General features: G+C 42.9%; 1 protein-coding gene across 1 annotated transcript in view; it reads right to left on the reverse strand.

Moving 5' to 3' along the window:
• The window catches only part of LOC117360702 (cytochrome P450 20A1), a 105,250-nt gene that overhangs the window by 17,208 nt on the left and 61,870 nt on the right, over positions 1 to 26,172 (reverse strand). Inside the window, exons 9-11 of the mRNA XM_033944934.1 lie at positions 25,207 to 25,327; positions 20,733 to 20,844; positions 12,606 to 12,670 (exon numbers count right to left, since the gene is read on the reverse strand). Of these exons, the coding sequence (XP_033800825.1) occupies positions 12,606 to 12,670; positions 20,733 to 20,844; positions 25,207 to 25,327 (298 nt within the window). The remainder of the gene's footprint in view (positions 1 to 12,605; positions 12,671 to 20,732; positions 20,845 to 25,206; positions 25,328 to 26,172) is intronic.

The following is a 26,172-nucleotide window of genomic DNA, read 5'->3' on the forward strand; positions in this document are numbered from 1 at the left end:
TGTAAAGGAGTCTTTTTCCTACATTCGAGATTCTGCTGATTTCCTTAAAAAGATTTTCAACCTACAATTTACAGAAACAAAGGAAGTATGGTTAGTAACCTTAGATGTTCAGTCATTGTATACGGTCATCCCCCAGCAAGAAGCACTACAAGTAATATACAAATACCTAGACCAACAAGAGGACAATCAGAAAATTCCTACTGTGTTTTTAGTTGAGTTGGCGAGGATAGCCCTGTGTGAAAATTTTTTTATCTTTGAAGGAAATTACTATAAACAACAAATGGGGGTGGCGATGGGAGCCACAATGGTGCCGTCCATCGCTAATCTATTCATGTCCAATTTTGAAACTAAGTGGGTTATAGAAAATCCTTTTAATGAGAAGTTCTCTCACTGGTCCAGGTTTATAGATGATGTGTTTTTTGTTTGGAGCGGTGAAAGAGGAGGTCTGGATGAGTTCTTTAGGTGGTTGAACGATTGCCACCCGAACATTAAGTTCGTATGCAATATGACAAAATCAGTATTACATTTTTGGACATTAAGATTACACGACATAATCGAGAACTGCTCACCACTGTACACAGAAAAGACACAGATAGGAATATGTTCCTTCATTATGAAAGCTTTCACCCACAACATCTTAAGAATAATTTACCGATTTCACAATTTCTTAGGTATAGACGACTGTGCAGTTCAGTGGTTGAATATAAGGCTCAATCTAAGATCTTGAAGAAAAAGTTAAAACAACGAGGCTATCCCGACTATGTCATCCATAAAGCATATAAAAGAGCTTTATACATTAACAGAGACTTAATGTTTATGGATAAGGGACCGCCAGCAAGAGAGAATATAATGACCTGTACCATAAAATTTGATCAAAAATCACATCAAGTGGGCAGAATTTTACATAAGCATTGGCCTTTAATACAGATGTTGCCTCCATTTAAAGAACATGGTCTGAGATTGGCGTACAGAAGGGGAGTAAATTTAAAGGAACAGCTGAGCCCCACTGTATTGAGAAATGGTGACACTAGAGCGGAAAGACAGTTGGGACATATGGCTTGTGGCACTTGTATGAACTGTACGATCATTCCGCTTCAGAAAAAGGGATGCAGGTCAGAGACTGCAAATTACAGGCCGGTAAGTCTTACATCAATAGTGTGTAAACTTATGGAAACATTGATTAAACACAAATTAGATATGGTTCTGGACGATGAGAGGCTGAGGGATCCCCACCAGCATGGATTTACAAAGGGAAGGTCCTGCCAATCCAATCTAATCAGCTTCTTTGACTTGGTAACAAAAAAAACTAGATAAGGGAAAGTGTCTGGATGTAGTGTATCTGTACTTCAGTAAGGCTTTCGATAGTGTCCCACACCATAGATTATTGAACAAGATGAGCTTGCTGGGACTAGGAGAAACATTAACTGCATGGGTTAAAGACTGGCTCAGTGGCAGACTTCAAAGAGTGGTGGTAAACGGTACTCCCTCCGAAATGTCGGAGGTGTTCAGTGGAGTACTGCAGGGCTCGGTCCTGGGTCCAATCCTATTTAATATCTTCGTACGGGATCTGCCTCAGGGACTTCAGGGTAAAATTGCATTATTTGCCGATGACCCTAAATTATGCAATGTAGTGGGCGGAGGTACCGTACCCGACACTATGACACAGGACCTACTTTTACTGGAGCAATGGTCTACTATTTGGCAGCTGAGCTTTAATTCCAAGAAGTGTAAAGTTATGCACCTTGGTAGAGGAAAGCCTTGCAGAACCTACACTCTGAACGGCGAGACCTTAACTAGAACTGTTACAGAACAGGACCTGGAAGTAATCATTAGTGAAGATATGAAGGCTGCCAATCAAGTGAAGAAAGTTTCATCCAAGGCTAGACAAATGCTGGGTTGCCTCCGGAGAAGTTTTGTCAGCCGAAAACCCGACGTGGTAATGCCGCTTTACAGGTCCATGGTGAGACCACATCTGGAATACTGTGTTCAATTTTGGAGGCCACATTATCAAAAGGATGTGCTGAGAACAGAGTCGGTTCAGAGATTGGCCACTAGGATGGTCTCAGGACTCAAGGATCTCCCATATGAAGAACGTCTAGGTAAGTTGCAGCTATACTCTCTTGAGGAACGCAGAGAGAGGGGAGACATGATAGAGATGTTCAAATATGTTACTGGCCGTATGGAGGTGGAAGATGACATCTTTTTCCTTACAGGACCTAGGGTGACAAGAGGGCATCCGCTAAAAATCAGGGGTTGGAGATTTCATGGTGACATTAGGAAGTATTTCTTCACCGAAAGGGTGGTTAATCGTTGGAATGATCTTCCACTTCAGGTAGTAGAGGCCAACAACGTGCTCGATTTTAAGAATAAATGGGATAAAGTTTTCCGCAAACATCTGAAAACCTGGCTTTTCTCAAAAAATGTAAGTCTCCCTCCAACTTAGGAATCAAGGAAACTCTTATATCTTGGCATCCCAAGTCCTCTAAATTTTCTTCACACTTCTACCTCTAACCCTCTGTTGTAGTTCTTTCCTATTTCTCCTACTGTAAACCGCGTCGAGCTCTACGAACGTGGAGATGATGCGGTATACAAACCTAAGGATTAGATTAGATTAGATAAACATGTGGGTTCACTTCGAGGAAGTGCTTAGGGGGGTGGGTTATTCGAGTGGGCAGACTTGTTGGACCGACGGCCTTTTTCTGCCTTCATATTCTATGTTTCTATGGTGACAGCGACAGAGTTCATCAACCCCATGAACCACAGAAGATATGTATTTAAGCATAAGACAACCTGCGAGACGGATTTTGTAGTATATTGCTTAGTGTGTCCATGCTCCAAGGTTTATGTGGATCAAACAAGCAGACAGTGGAGGATTCGCATGAATGAACACAGAAGTGCGATCAATAGGAAAATCCCACATGCCCCAATCGTATAACATTGCCTAGAACATAAGCACGACTTTTATCAGCTCCGATGTTATGTACTGGACCACAATGAATTAGATTAACGGGGAGGTAATGGACAGTTACTTCTTCAACAAAAAGAGCAACGTTGGATTTATGAGCTCGAATCTGTAATGCCTAATGGGCTGAACAGGTGTATAGAGTGGTATTATTTCTACTGATATTGTGGTCTGTATTGCATTTTGCTTTTAAGAATGACATTATATGATCTGTGCGTCTAAGAAGACCAATCCACATCTACCAGAACTGAGCTGGCCATTCAGTGAAAAGTAGCCGACGTCCTACACGTGATTTACGTGGTGTAGGTTGATTGGCTCAACTCTCATTTAAATCGCACAAGAGAAATCACTATATTGACAGGACGCTGGTAAGAGCAAGAACGCAAGCAACACAGTGAGTACTATGGTTGCTATATTCATCACAGTTGAAAGTATCGTTTAGAGATACACAGGGTGATTATATATGTTTTTTCCACAGATAAGTGTGGGGAAGTGAAAATGTGCAAAGCCCTGAAGAAACGGTTGTATACCGTGAAATGTTGGCGATTATATCACTGTTACATACATTATATGCAAAGCTGCTAATAGTCTCAGTCCCGCTAAAATAGTGGTTATAGCACTTTCTTTTTTGGATTTGTAATATATACAACCATTTTGGCAGGACCATCATACGGATCAAACTTATCTGGTCCTTCAAGGATACTGAAAGATCCCTCCAGCCTTCCAGAATTCAACCTGTCTGCTGCAACAATTTACTTATATTTAAATTATAGAGGGTAGGCATATCTATTGCTATCTGAATTCCTACGTACTTAAACAAACCCTTTATTTGACTCCAGTTTGCATCTCGTACGCTCTGCGGCCTCCGTACCCTGTGCTTAGAGTGACTGCTGTTTCAGGGCTCTGGAAGGGATTTACTCCCAGCCCTGACGGTTCCTCAGCCCTAGAGAGCAAAGGGGAGACTAAGCTGATGGCTCCCGCTCTTTCTCCCCTTCATGTGCTGAATGGCAGGTGGTGTATGGGCACTCTTTGGGCGCACATCCAGTACAAACCTGGAATTAGGGGTAAAGGAACATGAGGATTCCATCCCTGCCAGTTTAGCTGTGATTTGAATCTTCTGGAGAACTTTAAATAAAATTGGGAAATCCAAAATGGCTGCCACGGCAGCGTTTTGGTACCAAAAAGCTTTACCTAAAATAAGGTAAGGTAGACATCTCTTCAATCAATGAGAAAAGCTTTATTCATAAATGTAGTCTCAACTAGGATCCAAGTTTCGGCGTAATCAATACACCTTCATCAGGGGACACTCATATAGGGCTCACCAGATACCACCCACCAGATAATCACCTACTGTAATATCAGAAACACTTTATACTAAGTCCAGCATGGTCTCATCTCGTGTGGATTCATTACCAACCGCTGGAACAGTTCTTCTTGTAGAGAATCCAAGATCTCCCTACTTCTAGAAGACCCCACAATAGCGATACCAAATCAACATCTGGCATGTTAAAATCACTATTAGTAATACTTCCCCTTTTACAGCTATATTCTGAATGTCTACTATTAGATCTCTGTCCACTTCTTCTATCTGTGAAGGAGGCCTGTATATCACACCAATATAAATACACTTTTCCATTCCCTCTTTCCAGATTGACGCACAGTGCCTCTTCCTTACGCTGCAGATTCTGCAATTGTGTGGCTTTAATATGATCGTTAACATATAAAGCCACTCTTCCTCCTTTTCTTCCTCCCCTGTCTTTCTGAACCGATTATAGCCTTGTATAATGATATCCTCGTCATGGTTCTCCATGAACCACATCTCTATGATCATCACTATATCCATCTCAGCCTCTTCCATCACAGTCTCTAGATCAGGGGTGTCAAACACAGGCCCGAAGTGTAATTATATTTGGCCCGTAAGAAAATACCAAATGTCTACTAGAGCTGGCCCACCAGGTATGTCAATGTAGGACAACTATACTATCTTCACAATGTGTGTCAGTTGTTTTTAGACCATTCAGTTTTATTTATTTATTATTTTTTATTGAGTTTTAATTCATCATGTGACCATCGATTTCTTTAGCGGTTTTTTTTTGCTTATGATTACAGTTGCGACTATGGCATTTGTCATGTGACCCCCTTTTTAAAAATGCTAGCGTTTTCGAGCTGGTTTTACTTTCGGTTTCCTCAGCTCAGAGTGCTACAGATTGTCTCTACTAGGTAAGAGCCACCATTGCTTTATTTCATTCTTCCTATTTATTTTTAACGTGCACATAGTTATTTTAAGTTATCTTAAGTTCCCATAAAATATTAGCTGATGGTTTTTATGTGTTCTATAGTCTATTGCCACACTACGACGTTTGTTAGTGCAGGACAGCTACACTTTTTTCACGCTCTGCAGCAGAAACTTTCTATTTATGCATTTTTAAACCTTTCCGCATGCAAGGATTTGTTATTATTTATTTTTCATTATTTATATTTTTTGTTGGGTTTTAGTTTATTATGTGCCCGCGATGCTTCTTTGGCCACTTATGTTTACACTCTTAAGTTTCTTTTGCCGATCCTTGTCCTTAAACATGGTTACGACCACGGCACTTGTTTTGGTTGGCCTGCGATTTTGGCCCACTGTGTATTTGAGCTAGATCGAGAACCTTGTGTCCCATATTTCAAGCATCTAATATAATAAAATGGTAGACGCGCATGCGCACTAAAAAAATCGTGTTCCCTGAGCTGTCCCGTTTTTTTTTAGTGCGCATGCGCGGGTTGTACGTCACCAAACTCGGCAACGCAAACCATGTCCGCCGTCGGCCTCGAGCTACTGGAGGCCGGCGGCTCGAGTCGCCCAGCCGGTGCTGAATCCCCCCCACTCCCACTTCAGCTGGCACGGACGGTTTTAGAATGAGGGAGAGAACAACGCAGCCAGACGGACCGCGGGAAGGGAAAGGGGGGGAGGGTTTCGAGGGAGCCGGCTGGCCGCATAAATTATTTTAATTTGAAATCTGCCGCCGGCGCCGCGGCTCCTCTCTCATCTTCCGACATAATATAAGTGCAGCTCATGAGAGGAGCCGCGGCGGCGGCTTTGAAAACGGCTCCCTTAGTTCGCTGCATTTTTTTTTTTAAGTTTAAAACTGCTGCCGTGGCTCCTCTCATGATCCCGGCCTGTGTCAGAGAAGGCTTCCGACGCAGGCCGGATCGTGAGAGGAACCGCGTAGGCATCTTTAAACTTAAAAAAAAATCCAGCAAAGAACTAAGGGAGCCGTTTTATCTCCATGCTGCTACGAAGGAACAGGTGAGGGGGAGGGAAATGCTGATGCTGATGCACAGGGAGCAGGCAGGCATGGCAGGCAAGCAGGGGAAGAGGGAAAGGGGCTGCTTTGGGGGTAGGGGTGTGCTGGGGGCACATAGCAGTCATGGGCAGGGGATCACAGAACAGGCAGGCATGGCTCAACAAGGGGAGAGGGAAAGGGGGCTACTTTGGGGTGAGGGGTTTCCTGGGCCAGACAGCAATCATAGGGGGGAAACAGAAAGGGGCCACGGAGCAGGCAGGCATGGCACAAAAGGGGGCAGGGGCATTGGGAAACGGGGCTGCTTTGGGGGGAAGGGTATTCTGGGGGCACACACCAATCATGCTGGGGAAGAGAAGGGGGCCACAGAGATATAGGCAGGCATGGCGCAAGACAGAGACACAGACAGAAAGAATGACAGACAGACAGACAGCATCCAAGCACAGAGAGAGAAAGGAAAAAAAAAAACAGTCGTCTACTCTAGCACCTGTTGCACAGGGGGAGAACGAAAGAGATGCTGATGGACAGGGGGTTGAAGAAAAGGAACGGAGGACTAATGTTGGACAGGGGGAGAAGGAAAGAGGTGCTGCTGGACAGGGGGGAGGTAAAACAAAGGGAGAAGGGCTGCTGCTGCATAAGGAGAGCAGTGAAGGGGTGGTGGTGGACACAGGGGAGGTAAAAGGAAGGGAAAATGGACAGGGGGAGCAGGCAAGGGGTGGTGATGGACAGCCAAGGAAAAAGAAAGGCAGAAAGAAAAAAAGCGGCTAAGGAGAGAGAGAGAAAGAAATAAAGACAGACACACACACATATGTTCTAGCACCCGTTAATGTAACGGGCTTAAAGACTAGTTAGAATATATTGCTTTCTAGACACTACCCCCATTTAACTAAACTAAACTAACTAAACCTTGGGTTTATATACCGCACCATTTCCATGGATGCAGAGCTCGGCACGGTTTACAGGAAGTAGGATGAGAGAGGAACTACAGTGGAGAGATTAAGAGTTAGGTGAAAAAGGGTGGGGGATGGGGGAGAGGCCTAAGAGGGGGGAAGTGTTACAGTTTTGAGAATAGCCAGGTTTTTAGGTGTTTACGGAAAAGTTGGAGGGAGCTTGAGGTTCGGAGCGGGGAGGTGAGGTTATTCCAGATCTCAGTGATTCTAAAGGGGAGGGATGACCCAAGTTTGCCTGCATGGGAAATACCTTTTGTGGAAGGGAAGGATAGTTTAAGAGTTTGGGAGGATCTGGAGGAGGTAGGGGTTGGGGAGTTCCAGGATAGAGGGATAACGGCAGGAAGGATGCCATGTAGGATCTTGTAGGCTAGGCACGCACATTTGAAGTGGATCCTGGGGATTACTGGGAGCCAATGGAGCTTAGATAGGAGTGGCGAGATGTGATCAAATTTGCTTTTCGCGAAAATAAGCTTAGCCGCGGCGTTCTGAATCCGCTGAAGTCTGTGGAGGCTTTTCTTGGTTAGGCTGAGGTAGATAGAATTGCAATAGTCCAATCTGGAGAGGATGATGGATTGTACTAGGACTGCAAAGTGTTTTTGGTGAAAATAGGGTCTGACTTTCCTTAGCATGTGAAGGCTGAAGAAGCATTTTTTTTACCAAGGATTGGAGATGGTCGTTGAAGGATAGCGAAGAGTCTAAGGTGACACCCAGAACTTTGCTTGAGAACTCGAGCTGTAATGAGGAGCCGGAGGACAATGGGATGGAGGAGGGTAAATGGTCTAATTTTGGGCCGAGCCAAAGGAGTTTTGTTTTGGACTCGTTCAGTTTCATTTGCATTGTGAATGCCCAGGATTGGAGGTTCGTTATGCATGAGGATATGTTCGTAGAGAGGTTAGTGAGGTTCGAGTCGGTCTCAAGGAGGACAAGGATGTCATCAGCATAAGTGTAAAGAGTTTCAAGGGGGGATAGTTGGAGTAATTTAGGGAGGACATGTAAATGTTAAAGATGATTGGGGAGAGGGGTGAACCTTGCGGGACACCACAAGTCAGGGTCCAGGGGGAGGATGAGGTGCCGCTCATGTTAACCATATAAGAGCGGGAGCGCAAGAATTTGGAGAACTAATCAAGAACTATGGAGCTAATGCCTATCTCGGAGAGTTGGAAAATTAGAATGTCGTGGTGGACAACGTCAAAAGCTGCGGAGAGGTCGAATTGTAGAAGAACAGCAAACTTGTTACGAGAATGCAGTTGCTGAACCTTAGAGATTAGAGAGGCCAATAGAGATTCGGTGCAGAAGTTGGGTCTGAAGCCATATTGGTAAGGTAGGAGGATAGAGAATCTTTCTAAGTAGGAAGAGAGCTGGGTAGATATGATAGACTCGAGCAGCTTGGTGAGGAGAGGGATATTTGCTATTGGACGATAGCTGGATGGTATGGAGGGGTCTAGGTCAGCTTTTTTCAGTAAAGGGGTCAGTGCGATGTGTCCCATTTCAGTAGAGAATAGGCCTGATAATAGGGCAGAATTTATGAGTTTGGTAAGAGATGTGATGGCCTGTGTGGGGATTTTCTCAAATAGGTAGGAGGAGAATGGGTCCAGGATACAGTTGCATGATTTTAACTTGAGGCAGAGTTTAAGGGTCTGAGAATCAGATATGAGCTCGAAGGCAGTCCAGGATCTGTCGGCAGGGATGGGGTTGAGAGCAGCTAGGGTGGGGTTGGGTTCGGGGGGCACCAGAGAGTTGTAGGAGACTGCGGGCGGGAAGGAGCGCCTTAAGGTAGAGATCTTATCATGGAAGAATTTTGCTAGGACCTTGGCTGAAGGAGATGAGGGGAGAAGGGTGGAGTCATTATTAGTGGTTAAGGAGCGCCAAATGTTGAACAGTGTGCTATTCTGGTTGTTGGATTTGGAGATCTTGTCTCCATGGAAGTTCTTCCTTGCTTTTTTTAATATTGAGTTGTAGAGCTTGATATTGACTCTCCAGGCCTGTCTGTCAGATGGGGATTTGGATTTTTTCCATTTTCGCTCTAAGGCTCGACATTTTTGTTTCAGGTCTCTGTGGAGTGGAAGGTACCAAGGGGCTTTATGGTGATAGGTGATGGATTTAGTGGTTTGGGGGGCGAGGGAGTGGTAGGTAGACTTAGAGAGGGCGATCCAGTTGTGCCAATTGTTTTCAGAGTCTGCAAGCTTGGGAATGGAGGGGAAGTGGTTGAGGAATTTGGTCCAGAACAGATCGCTCGAGATTTTTTTCCGGAAGATAATGGAATTAGGGGAGCGGGGTGGGGATCCAAGATGAGACATGAAGATGGGGAGGCAGAAGGCCCCTAGGAGATGGTCTGACCATGGGACGTTTTCCCAACGGGTGTCTTCGGCAGACGTTTTATAAGCGGTGAGGTCGAGGAACTGGATGAAGTCGAGGAACTGGATGAAGTCTAGGGTGTGCCCCTTTTCATGGGTAGAAGCGGATGTGGGGGGGGGGAGAAACCTAGGGAGGTGAGGAAGTCATTGAATTCTATTGTGTCCTTGCTGGTGGTGTCGTCAAGGTGGAGATTAACGTCTCCAATGATTAGTAATCTTTGGAATTTGAGAAAGGCATTAGTTATGGTCTCGAAGACGAGGTCAGAGGAATTGGACCAAGGGATAGGTGGACGGTATAATAACAGGATGCCCAGTGGGTGAGGGCGGAGTTCGTCATTGACTGAGGCTAGCATATATTCTAATGAAGCGTGGCTGCCTCTTTCGAGGAGCTGGACATCAAAGAAGGATTTGTAGAGGAGTGCCAGGCCACCTCCTTTGCGGTTGATTCTGGGTGAGAAGAGGCCTTGGTAGCCATGGGAGCAGAGTTTGTTTTGTGTGAAGAGGTCGTCTTTTGAGATCCATGATTCTGTGATGCACAGGAATCCAGGGTCAAAGTCTTTGAGGAGGTCCTTCAGAATTTGAGTCTTATTGCATGCGGATCTGGCGTTGCAGTAAAGGGTCGGGACAGGGGTGAGAGAGTTAGAGGCATGGCAGGGGAGGTTAGCATGGGGGACAGGCTTTAGAGAGGTGGGATTGACTTTGCGGGGGGGTTTTCTGGTGGGGTGATTCCTGGGGCGCATCAGGGTGGGGATTCTGGTGCCAGGGCCAATATTGTGACCATTTGTGTAGAAGTATTTAGAGATTTGCATACCTGAGGGCTTATACTCACCTGGGAACTTTGATCACCCTGCCCCAACAATTCTAGTTTAAAGCCCTCTTCAACAGGTTAACCAGTTTGCTGCGGAAGACACTTCCCTTCTTTGATAGATGCACATCATCCCTGCCCAGAAGCCCTTGGAATATCATCCCATGATCCAGGAAGCTGAAACGCTCTCGACAACACCATCCACACGCATTCATCTCCAGGATGCAAGTGTCTCTGTCTAGGCCTTTACCCTCAACAGGGAGAATTGACGAGAATACCACCTACACACCTGACTGCTTCATCTTGTCTCCCAAAGCCACAAAGTTACTTTTGATATATTCGGAAGGGTACCTAGCAGTATCATTAGTGCCAACATGGATGAGCAGCACTGGATAATATTCATTAGGCTTGATGAATCTTAGCAAGCTCTCTATAACATCTTGGATTTTGGCACCAGGCAGACAGTATACCTCCTGGGACATTATGTCTGGTCTGCAGATGGATGCCTCTGTAGCCTTCAGAAGGGAATCACCAACCACCACTACCTTACACCTCCTAGTGGTCATGGATCCAGAAACTTTGGGGGTTTCGAGCTTTGGTCCTTCCTTTCCCTGGGATGCTCTCATTTCCTCTACTTCCAAGGCTGCCTGCTGGTTCTTTAGTTGAAGGGCAGGTGGAGCAACAGTATCAATCCTACAGTGTCCTGTAATCTGAGTTCAGCTCTGCTACCTCAGCATGGCCTCTTCTTCTTCCCCACTGCTGGAAATCTTTGATGCCTTATGAAGCATTTCATCAATGCACCTCTCATTCTCACGAATGCTTCTCAGTCTTGTCACCTCCTCTCTCAGTTCCTTTACTTCCTTCATGAGGGATTCAAGCTAAATACAGCTTGCACATGGAATTATTCCCTGTCCTTGGGTAACATTTTCTGTCTGCACAGAAACCAAAGCTGTAACCTGAGGAACAGCTTTGGTACCATGATGTTTCCCAGCCATACTATGGTTGCAGAAGTTTTTGCACCTGATGAAAAAAAGAGAGAGAGAAAAAAGCAGAAAATAATCCTATGCAAGCAATGCCCTGTTCCCAATTGGCTGAAGAGCCTATAAATCAAAAGATCAGCCTTGGGATGGGTGGGAGCTGGAGAAGGTGGAAGGGAATTAAATACTAAACAGAGATTTTCCTCAACTTCTATCTGTGCCCTAAACTAATCTTATTGCAATCTAAAATACTAACCTTAGACTAAAACACTTATTTTATATAACCATAACAGAGACTCTAAAGGCTACACTATTGCCTAAACTGACCTTTCTGGAAAAGCAGAGCACTGAACTAAAAAAGTGAAAGAGAAAGACAATGAAACAACCTATAGAACCCAAGTTTGCCTTTTCCCAACTTTGAATGCCAGCAGGTAAAATATTCCAAAATGGAGGTTTTCTTCCCCTTAGCAGATCCTCACTCAGCACCTTTCCAGTGGTAGGCACCTATCACCCAATTAATTTTAATTTAAGCTACAGTAATTATAAAGTACTAACTGCTTGTTTTTGGAGCCAATTAAGCTTTTTAAATAATTAAGTTAGTGCTTAGATAAGCTAGGTGTGCCGATCTAGGTGCCTAACTTTAGGCATCTTTTATAGAATCAGGGCCTTTATTTCTGAGATGGTGATTTTCAGCCTGAAGAAACATGAGCATATTAGTCCTTACTATTGACAATTACATTGGTTACCGATCGAGGCAAGCATTTTGTTTAAATTCTCTTGCATCTTGGCTCCAATTTACCTTTCCTCTCACTTTGAGTTGCATCAGTCTATCAAGTCTACTCGAAGCTCACATTTATTTGCCTATCCGACATTAAAATCTTGCTGTTATAAGAGATTTTTGGACAGAACACTTGCATTTCAAGCAGGCAAAATGAATGCCTGGCTAGGCGAAATTATTTCACATGCTCTGTCCTATTTCTCCTTTAGAAAATTGGTGAAGATCTCTCTGTTTGATAAATTTGTCACATGATATTTCTTTGTTTTCCATTGCCTGTATTTCTCCAGTACTTGTATCTTCATTGATTGTTCAGTTCTCTTTTTTGTGAACCGCCTAGAACTGTGTGGTGGGGCGGTATACAAGAATAAAATTATTATTATTATTACTGTAAAAGAATCCACAGAGCAATAGCAAAGCACCAACGGCAACAGAAGATGCATAAAGCAAATTGGCTAGACATACAATCTGTCATAATAAGGTCCAGATGTCAAATACCTGTAGGCCGATGGCCAGGCTGTGCTATCCTGAAGAACTACACCAAGAGCATAGAGCACCAGAGTCTGAAATGAAAAAATTCAATCAAGCATCAGTGAGGATCTGTGAAACTACCATGGAGAAAACAGCTTTTATCTAGAGCTGCTATATCTAGACATTAAACAGAGAGCAGACAGAGAATATATCAATTGCAGTGCATATAGGAGTAATCAACCAGCATGATTGCTGTCATTTTTCATCCAAAGAACACTACTATTGAGAAAATGGCTGATATACATATGATCCACCAACTACCCCAAAGCAAACCGAGAATAAAAAATATACTTGAAGGTATTCAGAATGAAGATTAATTTACATATACCATATATACTTGAATATAAACCCATCCAAATATAAACAAAGGTAACAATTTTTCTCCTAAAAAGGGGGAAAAAGGTTAACTCAAATATAAACGAAGGTTTTATGTTCAAGTGCTCTGTATGCTCTGCACCCAGCCATCCCTCCCTCCCTCACCTGATGCCCATTGCAGGCCTCTTCTCAGGCCTGCCTTAAGCCCTGATGGTCTAGCGATGAGCTGAGATAGGAACAATCCCTCTGGGAGGGGTACCTGGTGACTTTATCTAAAGAATCTTTGAAGGGATAAGCTGGGTTAAGGGGGATCAGAGCACCATACGCAACATGTTTTGGGAGAGAAGAGGATATTTTTTGAAGGGTTCAGTCTGTGGACTTGGGTGTCAGTCTAATTTTCATTTACAAAGTCAGAAAGGGAGAAATTAGAGATCTTGGGCTCAAGCTCACAGTGGCTGAACTTGGATGAACTTGAAGTGAACGAACTCCCAAAGGGGAATCCCTGAGCTTCCTAGCTGACAATGCAGGCTGGCCTAACAAGAATCAAGCAAAGCTTGTGCCTCTGGGCTACAGACTTCTACCCGAAGTCTGTGTCTTCTTGCAGTCAGAGATATCTTGGGGTGCCGAGAGCCTCTGCATCAAGAAAAAGCCTCATCTGGAGAAAAAAATGGAAAAATAAACACGAACAGAAGAGAAAGGGCTCCTATATCTTCGTTGTAGGAAATTAGATTGAGGAGTTTATGCACAGCCCAGAGTGTAAAGAGGAAGAGCCGAGAGATGCAAATTTGGGTTCCTAGAAATTCTTGCATGTTGGTTAGGATAATTATCCACTGGTCAAAACTGACAGTCATATTGCACAGGAAATTGATAACGGGTACAAATGGATCGAGTTTTCACTGCGTTAAAAATTACAAAGACTAGGGAACACTCGAAGTTACAGGGAAATACTTTTAAAACCAACAGGAGGAAATATTTTTTTACTCAAGAGAATAGTTAAGCTCTGGAACGCATTGCCAGAGGATGTGGTAAGAGCGAATAGCGTAGCTGGTTTTAAGAAGGGTTTGGACAATTTCCTGGAGGAAAAGTCCATAGTCTGTTATTGAGAAAGACATGGGGGAAGCCACTGCTTGCCCTGGATCGGTTGCATGGAATGTTGCTAGTCCTTAGGTTTTGGCTAGGAACTAGGGACCTGGATTGGCCACCATGAGAACGATCTACTGGGCTTGATGGACCATTGGTCTGACCCAGTAAGGCTATTCTTATGTTCTTATGGTATTTAGGGCAAGAAAACCCTGGCATAAATAAGGTGCGCCAAAGGATTTGATGCATACTGGCTTACTAAGTCCAATTTAGGCACAATTCTATAAACAGTGTCTAATTTAAGACTAACAGGCGCTATGTGCTGCATTTCCTAGTTCCTATGTTTTAGGCGCCATTTATAGAATTGAGGCCTCAAAATTTGGACTCTGTCTGGGCTTCAGCTATGAATATCCAGTTATTTTTGAGCTAGCTAACATTTAGCCACTTAAGTTGATATTCAGCACTTAAGTGGCCATGGGTTTGCACACAAAGATGGGGCCACATAAGTATGTCCTATTTATGCCCTAAATGGGCTGCTTAGGAGCTGAATATTAGCACTTAAAAAGCCAAGTGCCGAACCTACCCTCAGAACATCCCCAACATAACCGGCTCTGAGTTAGGTGCTAACTCCAAATTTTAGTGGCACTTAGCCAGTTAATTGCCACTGAAAATTAGTGGCTAATCCTGACCAAGTAATTTAATTGGTTGGCAGCCAGCTAAATGTTTTTGAATATCAGCCTCATTATAACATTCACACTATTTTTATTATATGTTAATGCTTGCCTCACTATTAATTAACTTTAGTAAATAGATCCTTCCTGTTTTCTTGGATTATTGAATATTTCACCCATGCAGAAAGGTACTGTTATGCTCTTGTACATCAATTCTCAGAAAATTAGTGGCTAATCCAGACCAAGTGATTTAATTGGTTGGCAGCCAGCTAAATGTTTTTGAATATCAGCCACATTATAACATTCACACTATTTTTATTATATATTAATGCTTGCATTGCTATTAATTAACTTTAGTAAATAGATCCTTACTGTTGTCTTGGATTATTGGATATTTCACCCATGCAGAAAGATACTGTTTTACTCTTGTACATCAATTCTCAGAAATGACCATAAAAAGATTAGGCTCTTACGCTGCTAATATCTTTTCCAGTAGATAGGTCTGTCATTCTGGACAAGCGGGTTATTTCCCATGGTCGCGAGCCTCTGCAGAAGGAAGTCATCCCGTATTTTTCTATAACCCTTCTACTTCACTGAAAGCTCTACTGCCACCTACAGTTAGTCCCCAAGCAAGCAAGAACTCTTCCGAAATTAGATGAAGTAGGAAAATGGGAAAACTTCCCCAACTAATAATCTGTTCTGCTCAAACCAAGTAACAAAAGAATTATGATCAAACAAAGCAACAAACATAACAGCAGAAACATCAAAGGAGTTTAGTACCCCAAAATACACCAGTAATAAATTACTCTTCATGGCCCAAAGGGCTGATTGACCACCAAGTAAAAAACGTAGAGAAGAACATAGAAACATGATAGCAGATAAAGGCCAAATGGCCCATCTAGTCTGCCCAGCTGCAGTAACCATTATCTCTTCCTCCCTCTTAAGAGATCCCACATGCCTATCCCACACCTTCAGACAGTCTCTGTCTCTACTACTTCCTACAGGAGACTGTTCCACGCATCTACCACCTTTTCCGTAAAAGTATTTCCATAAATTACTCCTATCATCTCTTAACTTCATCCTATGCCCTCTCACATTCCAGAGTTTCCTTTCAAATGAAAGAGACTCGACTCATGCACATACATGGTAATCAGAGGGAAACAAGATTCTATGTATGTCATATGGAAACCGCATAGTTGTATGCGGTATATAAATTTTTAAATAAAATAAATAAAACAAAGGCCATGCTATTCGTACCTAGGAAAGGTATCTCTCTTTCATGCCCCATTCAGATCAAGTCAACACCAGTACAGATAATTGCTTCAATGAAACTCCTAGGTGTTACCCTTGATTCCAATTTGTCATATCATGAACACATCAGTACAGTGGTCCGTAAATGTTTATACAGGTTAAGAATGATTTACTCGCTATCAAAAATTTTGGATTCTTCTTCTATCAATACTAATACACTCTATGGTTATTTCATGCCTTGATTATTGTAATTCCCTTTAAAAGGCATTACCCCCCAAAAAACTGAGAAGGTTACAAATCATTCAGAACACTGCCATCAACATCATAACCAACTCCAAAAAATATGATCATGTTACCCCACTGTTAATAAAAGCTCACTGGTTACTAATCGGACATAGGATCACTTACAAAATTCTTCTGTTAACCTTTAAAACTCTCACCTCTGAAAGGCCAGAATTTCAAAAATAAGTATATCTCATGCCTTATACTCCTTCAAGATCATTAAGATACACGTCACAGCATCTACTATCTATACCACCCTTAAATTATATTAACTCCTTTGCATACATCAATCTTTTCGGTTATCGCTCCTTCATTGTGGAACGCCGCTCCAATCACCCTGAGGCAGAGTTCGAAACGGGGCCACGTTGGGACCCCCCAAAGCATATTTAAGCTAAGTGAACAGTGTATTTCATCTAAACTAAGAACATAAGCAAATGCCTCCGCTGGGTCAGACCTGAGGTCCATCGTACCCAGCAGCCCACTCGCACGGAGACCCAACAGGTCCAGGACCTGTGCAGTAATCCTCTATCTATACCTTTCTATCCCCTTTTCCAGCAGGAAATTGTCCAATCCTTTCTTAAACCCCAGTACCGTACTCTGCCCTATTACGTCCTCTGGAAGCGCATTCCAGGTGTCCACCATACATTGAGTAAAGAAGAACTTTCTAGCATTCGTTTTGAATCTGTCTCCTTTCAACATTTCCGAATGCTCTCTTGTTCTTTTATTTTTTTGAAAGTTTGAAGAATCTGTCTCTCTCTACTCTCTCTATGCCCTTCATGATCTTGTAAGTCTCTATCATATTCCCTCTAAGTCTCCTCTTCTCCAGGGAAAAGAGACCCAGTTTCTCCAATCTCTCAGCGTATAAAAGGTTTTCCATCCCTTTTATCAGATGTGTCGCTCTCCTCTGAACCGCAGTACTCCAGATGCGGAAGCACCATCGCCCGATACAAAGGCAGGATAACTTATTTTGTTCTGGTAGTAATACCTTTCTTGATTATACCTAGCATTCTATTTGTTCTCTTAGCGGCCGCTGCGCACTGTGCCGTCGGCTTCATTGTCATGTCCACCATTACCCCCAAGTCCCTTTCTTGGGTACTCTCATTCAATAACATCCCTCCCATCGTATAGTTGTACCTCAGGTTTCTGCTTCCCACATGCAATACTTTACATTTCTCAACGTTGAACTTCATCTGCCATCTCGTCGCCCATTCCCCTAGTTTGTTCAAGTCCCTTTGCAATTTTTCGCAGTCCTCCTTAGTCTGAGCTCCACTAAATAGTCTGGTGTTGTCCGCAAATTTTATTATCTCACACTTCGTCCCTGTTTCTAGATCATTTATGAATATATTAAATAGCAGAAATCCAAGCTCCGAGCCCTGCAGAACATCACTCGTGACCCTCCTCCAGTCCGAGTAGTGGCCCTTCACCCCTACCCGCCAACCGTCTCCGTCCACCCCATGGTTCTTCAGTTTCCGGAGTAGACGTTCATGAGGCACCTTGTCAAAGGCTTTTTGTCCATCCGTTTGTTAATTCCTTCGAAGAAGTGCAATAAATTACTAAGGCACGATCTCCCCCTGCAGAAACCATGTTGGCTGGTTATCAGAAGTTTGTTTCTTTTAAAATGTTCATCGATGTTTTCTTTTATCAGTGCTTCCGCCATTTTCCCCGGAACCGAGGTCAGAATAGGTCTGTAGTTTCCCGGGTCTCCTCTTGATCCCTTTTAAAAAATGGGCGTAACATTGGCTATCTTCCAATCCTCCAGGATCACACTTGTTTTCAGGGATAGGTTGCAAATTTGCTGCAGTAGTTCTGCTATCTCCTCCTTTAATTCATTCAGAACCCTTGGATGGATTCCGTCCGGACCCGGGGATTCGTCAGTTTTTAGTTTTTCTATCTGCCTGCGCACATCTTCAAGGCTCACTTCCATGGATGTTGATTTTTCTGCTTGATTTCCATTGAAGAATTGCTCAGGTTCCGGTACTCAGTGATTTTTTTCACCTTATATTTTGATATATGAAGAAAATATTTTTTCTTAGCATTTTTGAATGACTATAAACCTTAAGATCTACACAATTTAACATCAAGTCTCAGAGAGTGATCAAAGATACAAGAGGTTGCAATAACTGGAAGGTGAATTCCTATTACAGGGTGGCTATTTAGTCTTCCCTTCGGAGTTTCATATCGCTGAGCATCTTACACACATACAATTGATCACTCTCTTCAGACAGGTCTTCTATAGAAGTCAGTTTATTTTTCTGCATATAAACGTGTTTCTGACTTCTATATTGATACTCATTATCCTTGATTTGTCTAAAGGAAACGAATTAGAAACTATGTATAGGCAATTTGTCAAATTTAAATAAACTTGTAAACTTGTTTAAAAAAAGATCTTTAAAATCCAAGATGGCCACCATCAGGATTTTGAAGCCAAAAATTGCTTAAAAAAAACAAAGAAATAAAAGTCAAAAACTGGTGAATTTAGGATTTGGGGGGAGGGGGAACTTAGGGAACAAGCAGAAACCACTGAAAACTGGAATTTCGAACCACACTCGATTCACCTCACAGGCTATAACAACCTTACTCACTGTGACCTGTGCTGGTAAGGGAGAAGAAATCACTTCATCATCCAGAATCTCTCCTCCATTGCTGATCTTTGGGCTGCCAGTCAGACATGGTATCTGACTGAACCTCCACCCCCATGGACCAATGGGTGTGCAACTAGAAGGGGTGAGACAAAAACGCAGTTGGCACCACTGAGCCTCCTACGGATGCCTGACAGCCTGTGCTCAACCCCCCCCCACCACCACCACCAAACAGTAGGTGAGCAATGATAACCGGAGACATCCCTGAGCTCCAAAAATGTTTCTGCAGGCTGGCTAACAGGTACCACAACTGAAGACCACCGTCTGCTTCTTCTAAATTAAACCTTAAGTTTATATACCACATTCTCTCCAAATTGTAGAGCTCAGCACGCAATTGTAGAGCTTCTCCACGCAGGGATACCTGGATTCACAAACAGGGAATCCCAGCATCAAAAAAAAACAAACAAAATCCAAAAATACCTCAAATAAAATAAAGAGCTGTGCAGAACAGAAACACACCTTCCAGCTTGTGTGCAGAAGGGAAAAACTGTATGGCAGTAGAACACTCAGTGAAGTAGGAGAGTTATAGAAAAAATCCAGAGTGGATTCCTTCTGCAGAGGCTTTCGGCCATGGGGAAATAACTTGCTTGTCTAGAATGACACCTATTGTACTGAAAATACAAATACCAAAATATAAAATATGGTTTTCTGTCCTGAAGACTATATTTAATTAAAGACGTTTGTATCACAAATAAACCATAATTTCATTTAAAATATCTACAGTGAAAAATGGGCCTGAAGCATAATGATGTCAATTGTGTTCTCAGGTCTGTTCTGCAGAAATTGGAACAGTAGAGCTGGCAAAACTCATTCACAGATGAAGTAAAATAAAGAACAGCAAGCCAGCTTGGTGTGACTTTCTATTAAGCCAGTCATACTTCTGCTAAAAACACACTGCCAATAATCAGACTGTAACAGCATGAGTGGGTGGGGTCTGGCCTGGCACACAAACATACAGACAAGCACAGAAGGTAAAGGAAAATTCTTTATTAACTCAAAAGGAAAAATCCGGCACTCTATTGCTTCACAGGATCAGGCATACAATGAAAAGTCTTTTGGTTCCAAAGTCCTGAGGTGGGCCTGTGGCTAACAGGAATCAAGACATGGACCATGGTTTGTGACTGCCATGGCCCAAACACAATCCTTCAATACCTTTCTTCAGTCAAGCCACAAGGTCTGGCCCGAGCCAGACCTTAAAGCAACTCACAGGTGTTCAGCAACAAAAGGAATATTGGCTTATCTCAGCCAAGCATATTATCTTAAGGGTTGTAATCAAGATGTATACGGGAATCACCTCTTCCTCCTCCTTTCCCATGGGTCTCCTCTAGCTAGTTCTCGACCAGCCTCTTATACTTCCTGGTTCCTGCCCTCCTCCTTCTTTCTCCCAAGAAGGAGTTATCTATATTAAGGTGGCTCTGGCATTGTGAGGGCATAAACAGCAGGGGGAGTGGTAGTGTCTTATAGACTCCCTCACACAGATGTGCAATCCAGGGCCTCTTTTCTTTGGGTTTTTTTTTTGCATTTTTAAAAAAATATACGAGTGTCACCATCTCTGGGAAAAGGTGACTAAAGGTCATCAGAAGCTGTGATGAATTCTGCTAGAGCAAGCAATTTGTAATACAAACCTATTCTTTAAATGTGTAAAAAAAATAATAAAAAGTTATAGAAGTTCAAACGTACTACTATTTCAAACTGCTTATTGATCCAAGACATGAAGAATTAGCCATTCTCAACATTTTGGAACTGCAACTGCATTTACCTTTTTCCCACAGATGGGTCACAAATATCTAATTTGTTACTTCTATCAGACCACCCTCTGTTGAAAACAAGTCTTTATGTTATGGATCATTCCTTACCTCTTTGGGGATAACATGCTGATCAATTCTACCCTCCAGTTCCTGAAGACGGGCTGCAATCGGTGTCAGCTTTGCGGTCCGTATTGTTTCACACAACACCTGCCGACAATATCTGTAATGAACAGGTTTGTGGCTGAATTGCTTTGGAAAAAAAGCATCAAATAACATCAACCTGTTGACCCTATGTCCAGATGCAAAGTTCATCTTCCACTGTTGTATCTGAAGCATTCATATGTGCATAGAAGCAATGTTTTTAGTTATTCGTACATGGGACTAAGGTGGTAGAATACCTTACTTCTGTGTGCTTAGGGGAGAGCTCAGTTGGCTTTAGAGCAGTGGTTCTCAACTTTTTCTCTGTCGTGATATATCTGATAGATGTTAATGCGTGTGACACCATGAACACAAATTCACAGCTGGACAAAAATAAAATCTTAAATATTTCATTATTAAGAAAAGATGCAGGGGAAGTATAAAATATTCTAACAATTTATTTTTTAACCATCTGCTAAAATGATCAAATTTTTTTTTTCTTGAAGAAATACAGGTTGTATGATTCCTGGGACTACACTATATACAAATTTTGATATGAGGTTGAATAATAGACAAATTCATACTTACTAACATCATCAATAAACTTTTACCCATTCTAGAGTACAGAACTAGGATGGATCCTCTATAGCTTGCCATACAAAATAATTTTTTTTTTCTGAGAGTTGATATTTCAATAAAGAGATCTCCATTCTGCCCTTCTTCCTCTAAAGCAGTGATTCTCAAGCAGTGTGTCACCAAAAATTTGACATAAGAAAGTACAGGCTTGTTGTCTAACAACTACTGGTGACCACAAGATGGAGGAGAACAGAGACCCGAAAAGTTAAGTATTTGAAATCCCTATTAACTTGTCCCTGTTTCTATTTCTCCCACTACCCCCAATGATAACTACTGCCACTAGCCCCCAACTAGAAATGTTGAAGATCTGTTGTTCATAGGTTGCTTTCTGTTTTTACATGGATAACATATTTCTGGATAGCATATTTGAAGGGTATTATGTTATTGTACAGTATCTGGCAGTGAAGGACTTTTGTGACACCAGAATTCAAAAAAAAATATATATATATATAAGAAATGTATCTTGAATTGTTGGCTTTCTCCTGAACCAACCCTCCTTTTGGTATTGAAGAAATAGACTACATGAGCTGATGGGCTGAGCAGCTCAGTTGGCGTATTCTTCTCGATACAGGAGCAGAGACTTTGTTAACATATGGAATTTGAACATTATATCTCCAGAGTCGTAGCCGTATATTGAAGACTTCAATTGTATACTGCCATACCTTCAATTGTATACTGCCATAAGATTTGGGACTCCTTTTACTAAGCTACACAGCTAGAACTAACGCCAACTCAATGCTGGCATTAAGGTCTAGCGCGCGGGGCAATTCAGCGAGCGCTTAAACCACTATCGCAGCTTAGTAAAAGAAGCCCTTGATATCAGTCTGTGCATTGTTTCAGGGGGAGGGGAGAATATGAGGGGGAAGGGGGGCTGAGGGGGGTTAGGGAGAGGCTCTGGGTTGGGGTTTTGGTGCCTTGGTGTAGCTGTGGATGATATAAGAGTACAGTCCTCCATGGCAGTGGTCTCAAACTTGTGGCCCGGGGGTCACATGTGGCCCGCCAGGCACTACTTTGAGGCCCTCGGTATATTTTATCATAATCATAAAAGTAAAATAAAACATTTCTTGATCATATGTCTCTTTAGCTATAAATTACAATATTATTATTAAGACTTAGCCAAAAGGAAAGATTTATATATTTAAAAAATTTATATACCGCATACAACTATGCGGTTTCCATATCACATACATAAAATCTTGTTTCCCTACGATTGTTGCATATAACCTCATGCAAAATTTTCATTTCTTTAATAAGATAACTATTTTTTTCTGAGGCCCTCCAAGTACCTACAAATCCAAAATGTGGCCCTGCAAAGGGTTTGAGTTTGAGATCATTGCTCCATGGTGAATAGATACTATTGTAAAAATTGAATTGTGCTTTTGTCTTTGTTATGGTTGTGTCTGTTCAATAAAAAAAAATATTTAAGCATAAATATATATTATACGCATCATGCCATGTCATGAAACTATGTGTGTGTCGCGGCCCATTTCTCGAGCATGTTTATGTCGCGTTGCAGGTCTTCACAATCCTTCTGTGTCTTCACTACTCTGAATAACTTTCATATCATCTGCAAATTTAATCACCTCGCTCACTGTCCCTGTCACCATCCTGTCCCCGCGACCACTGTCCCCGCCCCATCCCTGCGACTACTATCCCCGCAGCATCCATACAAGCCTCAGTACTGCAATATTTAGCTTATTCCTTCCTTATAAATCAAAGTTCTGGCTGCTGAATTAGAGAAAGAGATGTTCAGCAGGCAGGGCTTTGTTTATAAATTTTTATCAACACAACTAATATACTACTTTATCCTAAAGCAAATAAAATAAAATAAATATAAATTTTTTTTCTACCTTTGTTTTCTGGTTTCTGCTTTCCTCATCTCCTCATTCATTTCCTTCCTTCCACTGTCGCCTTCTCTGTCTCTTCCATATGCTCTGTTACTGTGCCTCTCCCTTCCTTCTCCTCCCTCCACCCCTACCGCAATTGGTCTGCCACCCTTCTTCTTCCCTTCGCTCCTCCCAGTCTGGAATCTCTCTCTTCCCCATTTCCCTTAAGCGTCTGTTCCTCTCCACCCCATCTTCCCCAGTTCCCTTCAGCGTCTATTCCTCTCTACCCCACCTTCCCCCATTCCCTTCAGCGTCTGTTCCTCCCCACTTTCTCCCGTTCCCTTCAGTATCTTTTCCTCTCTAGCCCACCTTCTCCAGTTCCCTTCAGCATCTATTCCTCCCCACCCCACCTTCCCCAGTTCCCTTCAGCGTCTGTTCCTTTCTAGCCCACCTTCCCCAGTTCCCTTCAGCGTCTGTTCCTCTCTAGCCCACCTTCCCCAGTTCCCTTCAGTGTCTGTTCCTCTCTAGCCCACCTTCCCCAGTTCCCTTCAGCATCTGTTCCTCTCTAGCCCAACTTTCTCAGTTCCCTTCAGCATCTGTTCCTCTGCACCCAACCTTCCCCAGTTCGCTTCAGCGTTTGTTCCTCTCCACCCCACCTTTCCTCCCTTTCTCCCTCCCTGCTTCTTAACTTTGCGGCAGGCAATTTCTCTAAAAGTGCTTCCTACCAGCAGCCAGAGCATTGAAATCGCTTGTGACTGCAGGAAAGGTTGTCTCTGATGCAACTTCTGGTTGCGTCAGAGATGTCTTTTACGGCAGCCACATGCGATTTCAACGCTCCGGCTGTTGGAAGGAAGCACTTTTAGAGAAATTGCCTACCGCAAAGGTAAGGCGCAGGGAGGAAGATGCTAAGACGGTGGCGGCAATCAGAAGGAATGGAGGGAGGGAGATGTTTGGGCGGCGGCAATAGCTATCAGTATGGAGGGAGGGAGTGCGATCGACCACATGCGTTCCCCGCCCTTCACTGCGGAGACAAGGCCATTCACCACTCCATGGGGCAGTGAATGGCTTTCTCCCCGTACTCGCAGCGACCACTTCTTTTCTCTCCCCCGTTTCGGTGGGTTACCCGCAGCTAGCCACCGTGTCATTCTCTAGAATAGACTTAGTAGATAGAGACAGGTTGTTCACCCTCTCGAAGGTACAGCGAACGAGAGGGCACTCTCTAAAGTTAAAAGGGGATAGATTCCGTACTAACGTAAGAAGTTCTTCTTCACTCAGAGAGTGAAAGAAAACTGGAACGCTCTTCCAGAGGCTGTTATAGGGGAAAACACCCTCCAGAGATTCAAGGCAAAGTTAGACAAGTTCCTGATGAATCGGAACGTATGCAGGTAAGGCTAGTCTCAGTTAGGCCTTTGACCTAAGGGCCGCCGCGGGAGCGGACTGCTGGGCACGATGGACCATTGGTCTGACCCAGCAGTGACAGTTCTTATGTTCTTAACAGGTGCGGCGCAGTAATGGACAGCTGAGGTCTGACAAATGAGAGGAGACCGCGCCGGAGCAATGGAATCGTAAACACTTTAAGCTGATTAAAAGAAGTTTTGCATTTAAAACCTGTGTACAGTGGTGGTCTTAGTCACGATTTGAAATTTGCATTTTTTGTGTGTGGAGTTTTTTGCAGCCTATGATAAGAAGCGAGCGGCTTAAAATCAGTGTTGATTGCCATCTCTCAAAGTGTTTGAGGCATTTTCTCCACATTGTTATCAAATACTTTTTTTCTGTGGGTAAATCCACCCCTGGCTGGCAATATTAATATCGTTTAAGAAGCGTAAGTTGTTGCCAAACTATTATTACTTATCATTAAACACACAAATACAAATTAAATGAGATAACTCAGATTATTTCTTTCTTCTACCAGACTGCAGCTACAACCAGAGAGTATGGGGAAATTGTGAAAATCAGATATTATCAATGCAAAATGTTCCCACCTGAGTTGCTCTATTTTCTCCACTGTAATTGGGCCTTTTCCTAGGACTTGATTCATTTCCTTGAAGAGTTTTTCTTGAACCTGCTCTGATGTAGTTAAGAAATACACTGCCCATGTGCATACTGAAAAATAAACAAGAGAAGCCCACTCACCAGAATGCCTTCCTTTCTCAGAAAAAACCATCTGTACAACTATTTCTGTAGGGAAAAAAATAAATCTGAACAACAGATGGAGGAAGAATCTTGGACACTCCAGCAAGGTAATTACTTGATACATGATGTGCTTGTATGGTGGAACCTACTGGTACAATTTTAATTGTATGGTGCAAAGATATATCTCACCAAAGCAAAATAAACAGGACTACCCACATTAAGAAAGCACATGATGCTTTCTTCCGTTAGTTGTCATTTATCACACCCCAATTGCTCAGCAGGAAAGCACCAAGTGTTACTACAATAGGTTCTGCCCACTTAGGGATCCTTTTATCAAGCTGCGGTAGGGGTTTAGCACGCGTTAAACCGCCTGCCGCGCTAGCCGCTAACGCCTGCATTGAGCAGACGTTAGTTTTTTAGCCAGCTGCGGGGGTTAGCACGTGATGAAATGTCCGACGCGCTAACCACGCTAGCGTGGCTTGATAAAAGGACCCCTTAATGTTTCTCCCTGGATTCTATATATGGTGCCCCAAAATGTGCACGGATCGAAGACGCATGCACAAATTAATTAGCTAACTCGGTGCGTCCCAACTTTTTCAAGCCAAGTCAAACAAATTTCAACCAAGTTGAGCTTTAACCAACAGAGATTTTGAAATGAACATCTCATTGTTAAACAGTTAACTAACTTGTCAACATACTTAACAAATACAGGTCACTTGAACAAGCATAGAGACCAAGATACGGCCTGATCCAACACATTTCACTCTCATATAAACTGTTTGGCCTCTTAATAGGTGGTGTATTTGTTCTTTCAA

Source organism: Geotrypetes seraphini, chromosome 5 (genome assembly GCF_902459505.1).
Source record: "Geotrypetes seraphini chromosome 5, aGeoSer1.1, whole genome shotgun sequence".
NCBI lineage: Eukaryota > Metazoa > Chordata > Amphibia > Gymnophiona > Dermophiidae > Geotrypetes > Geotrypetes seraphini.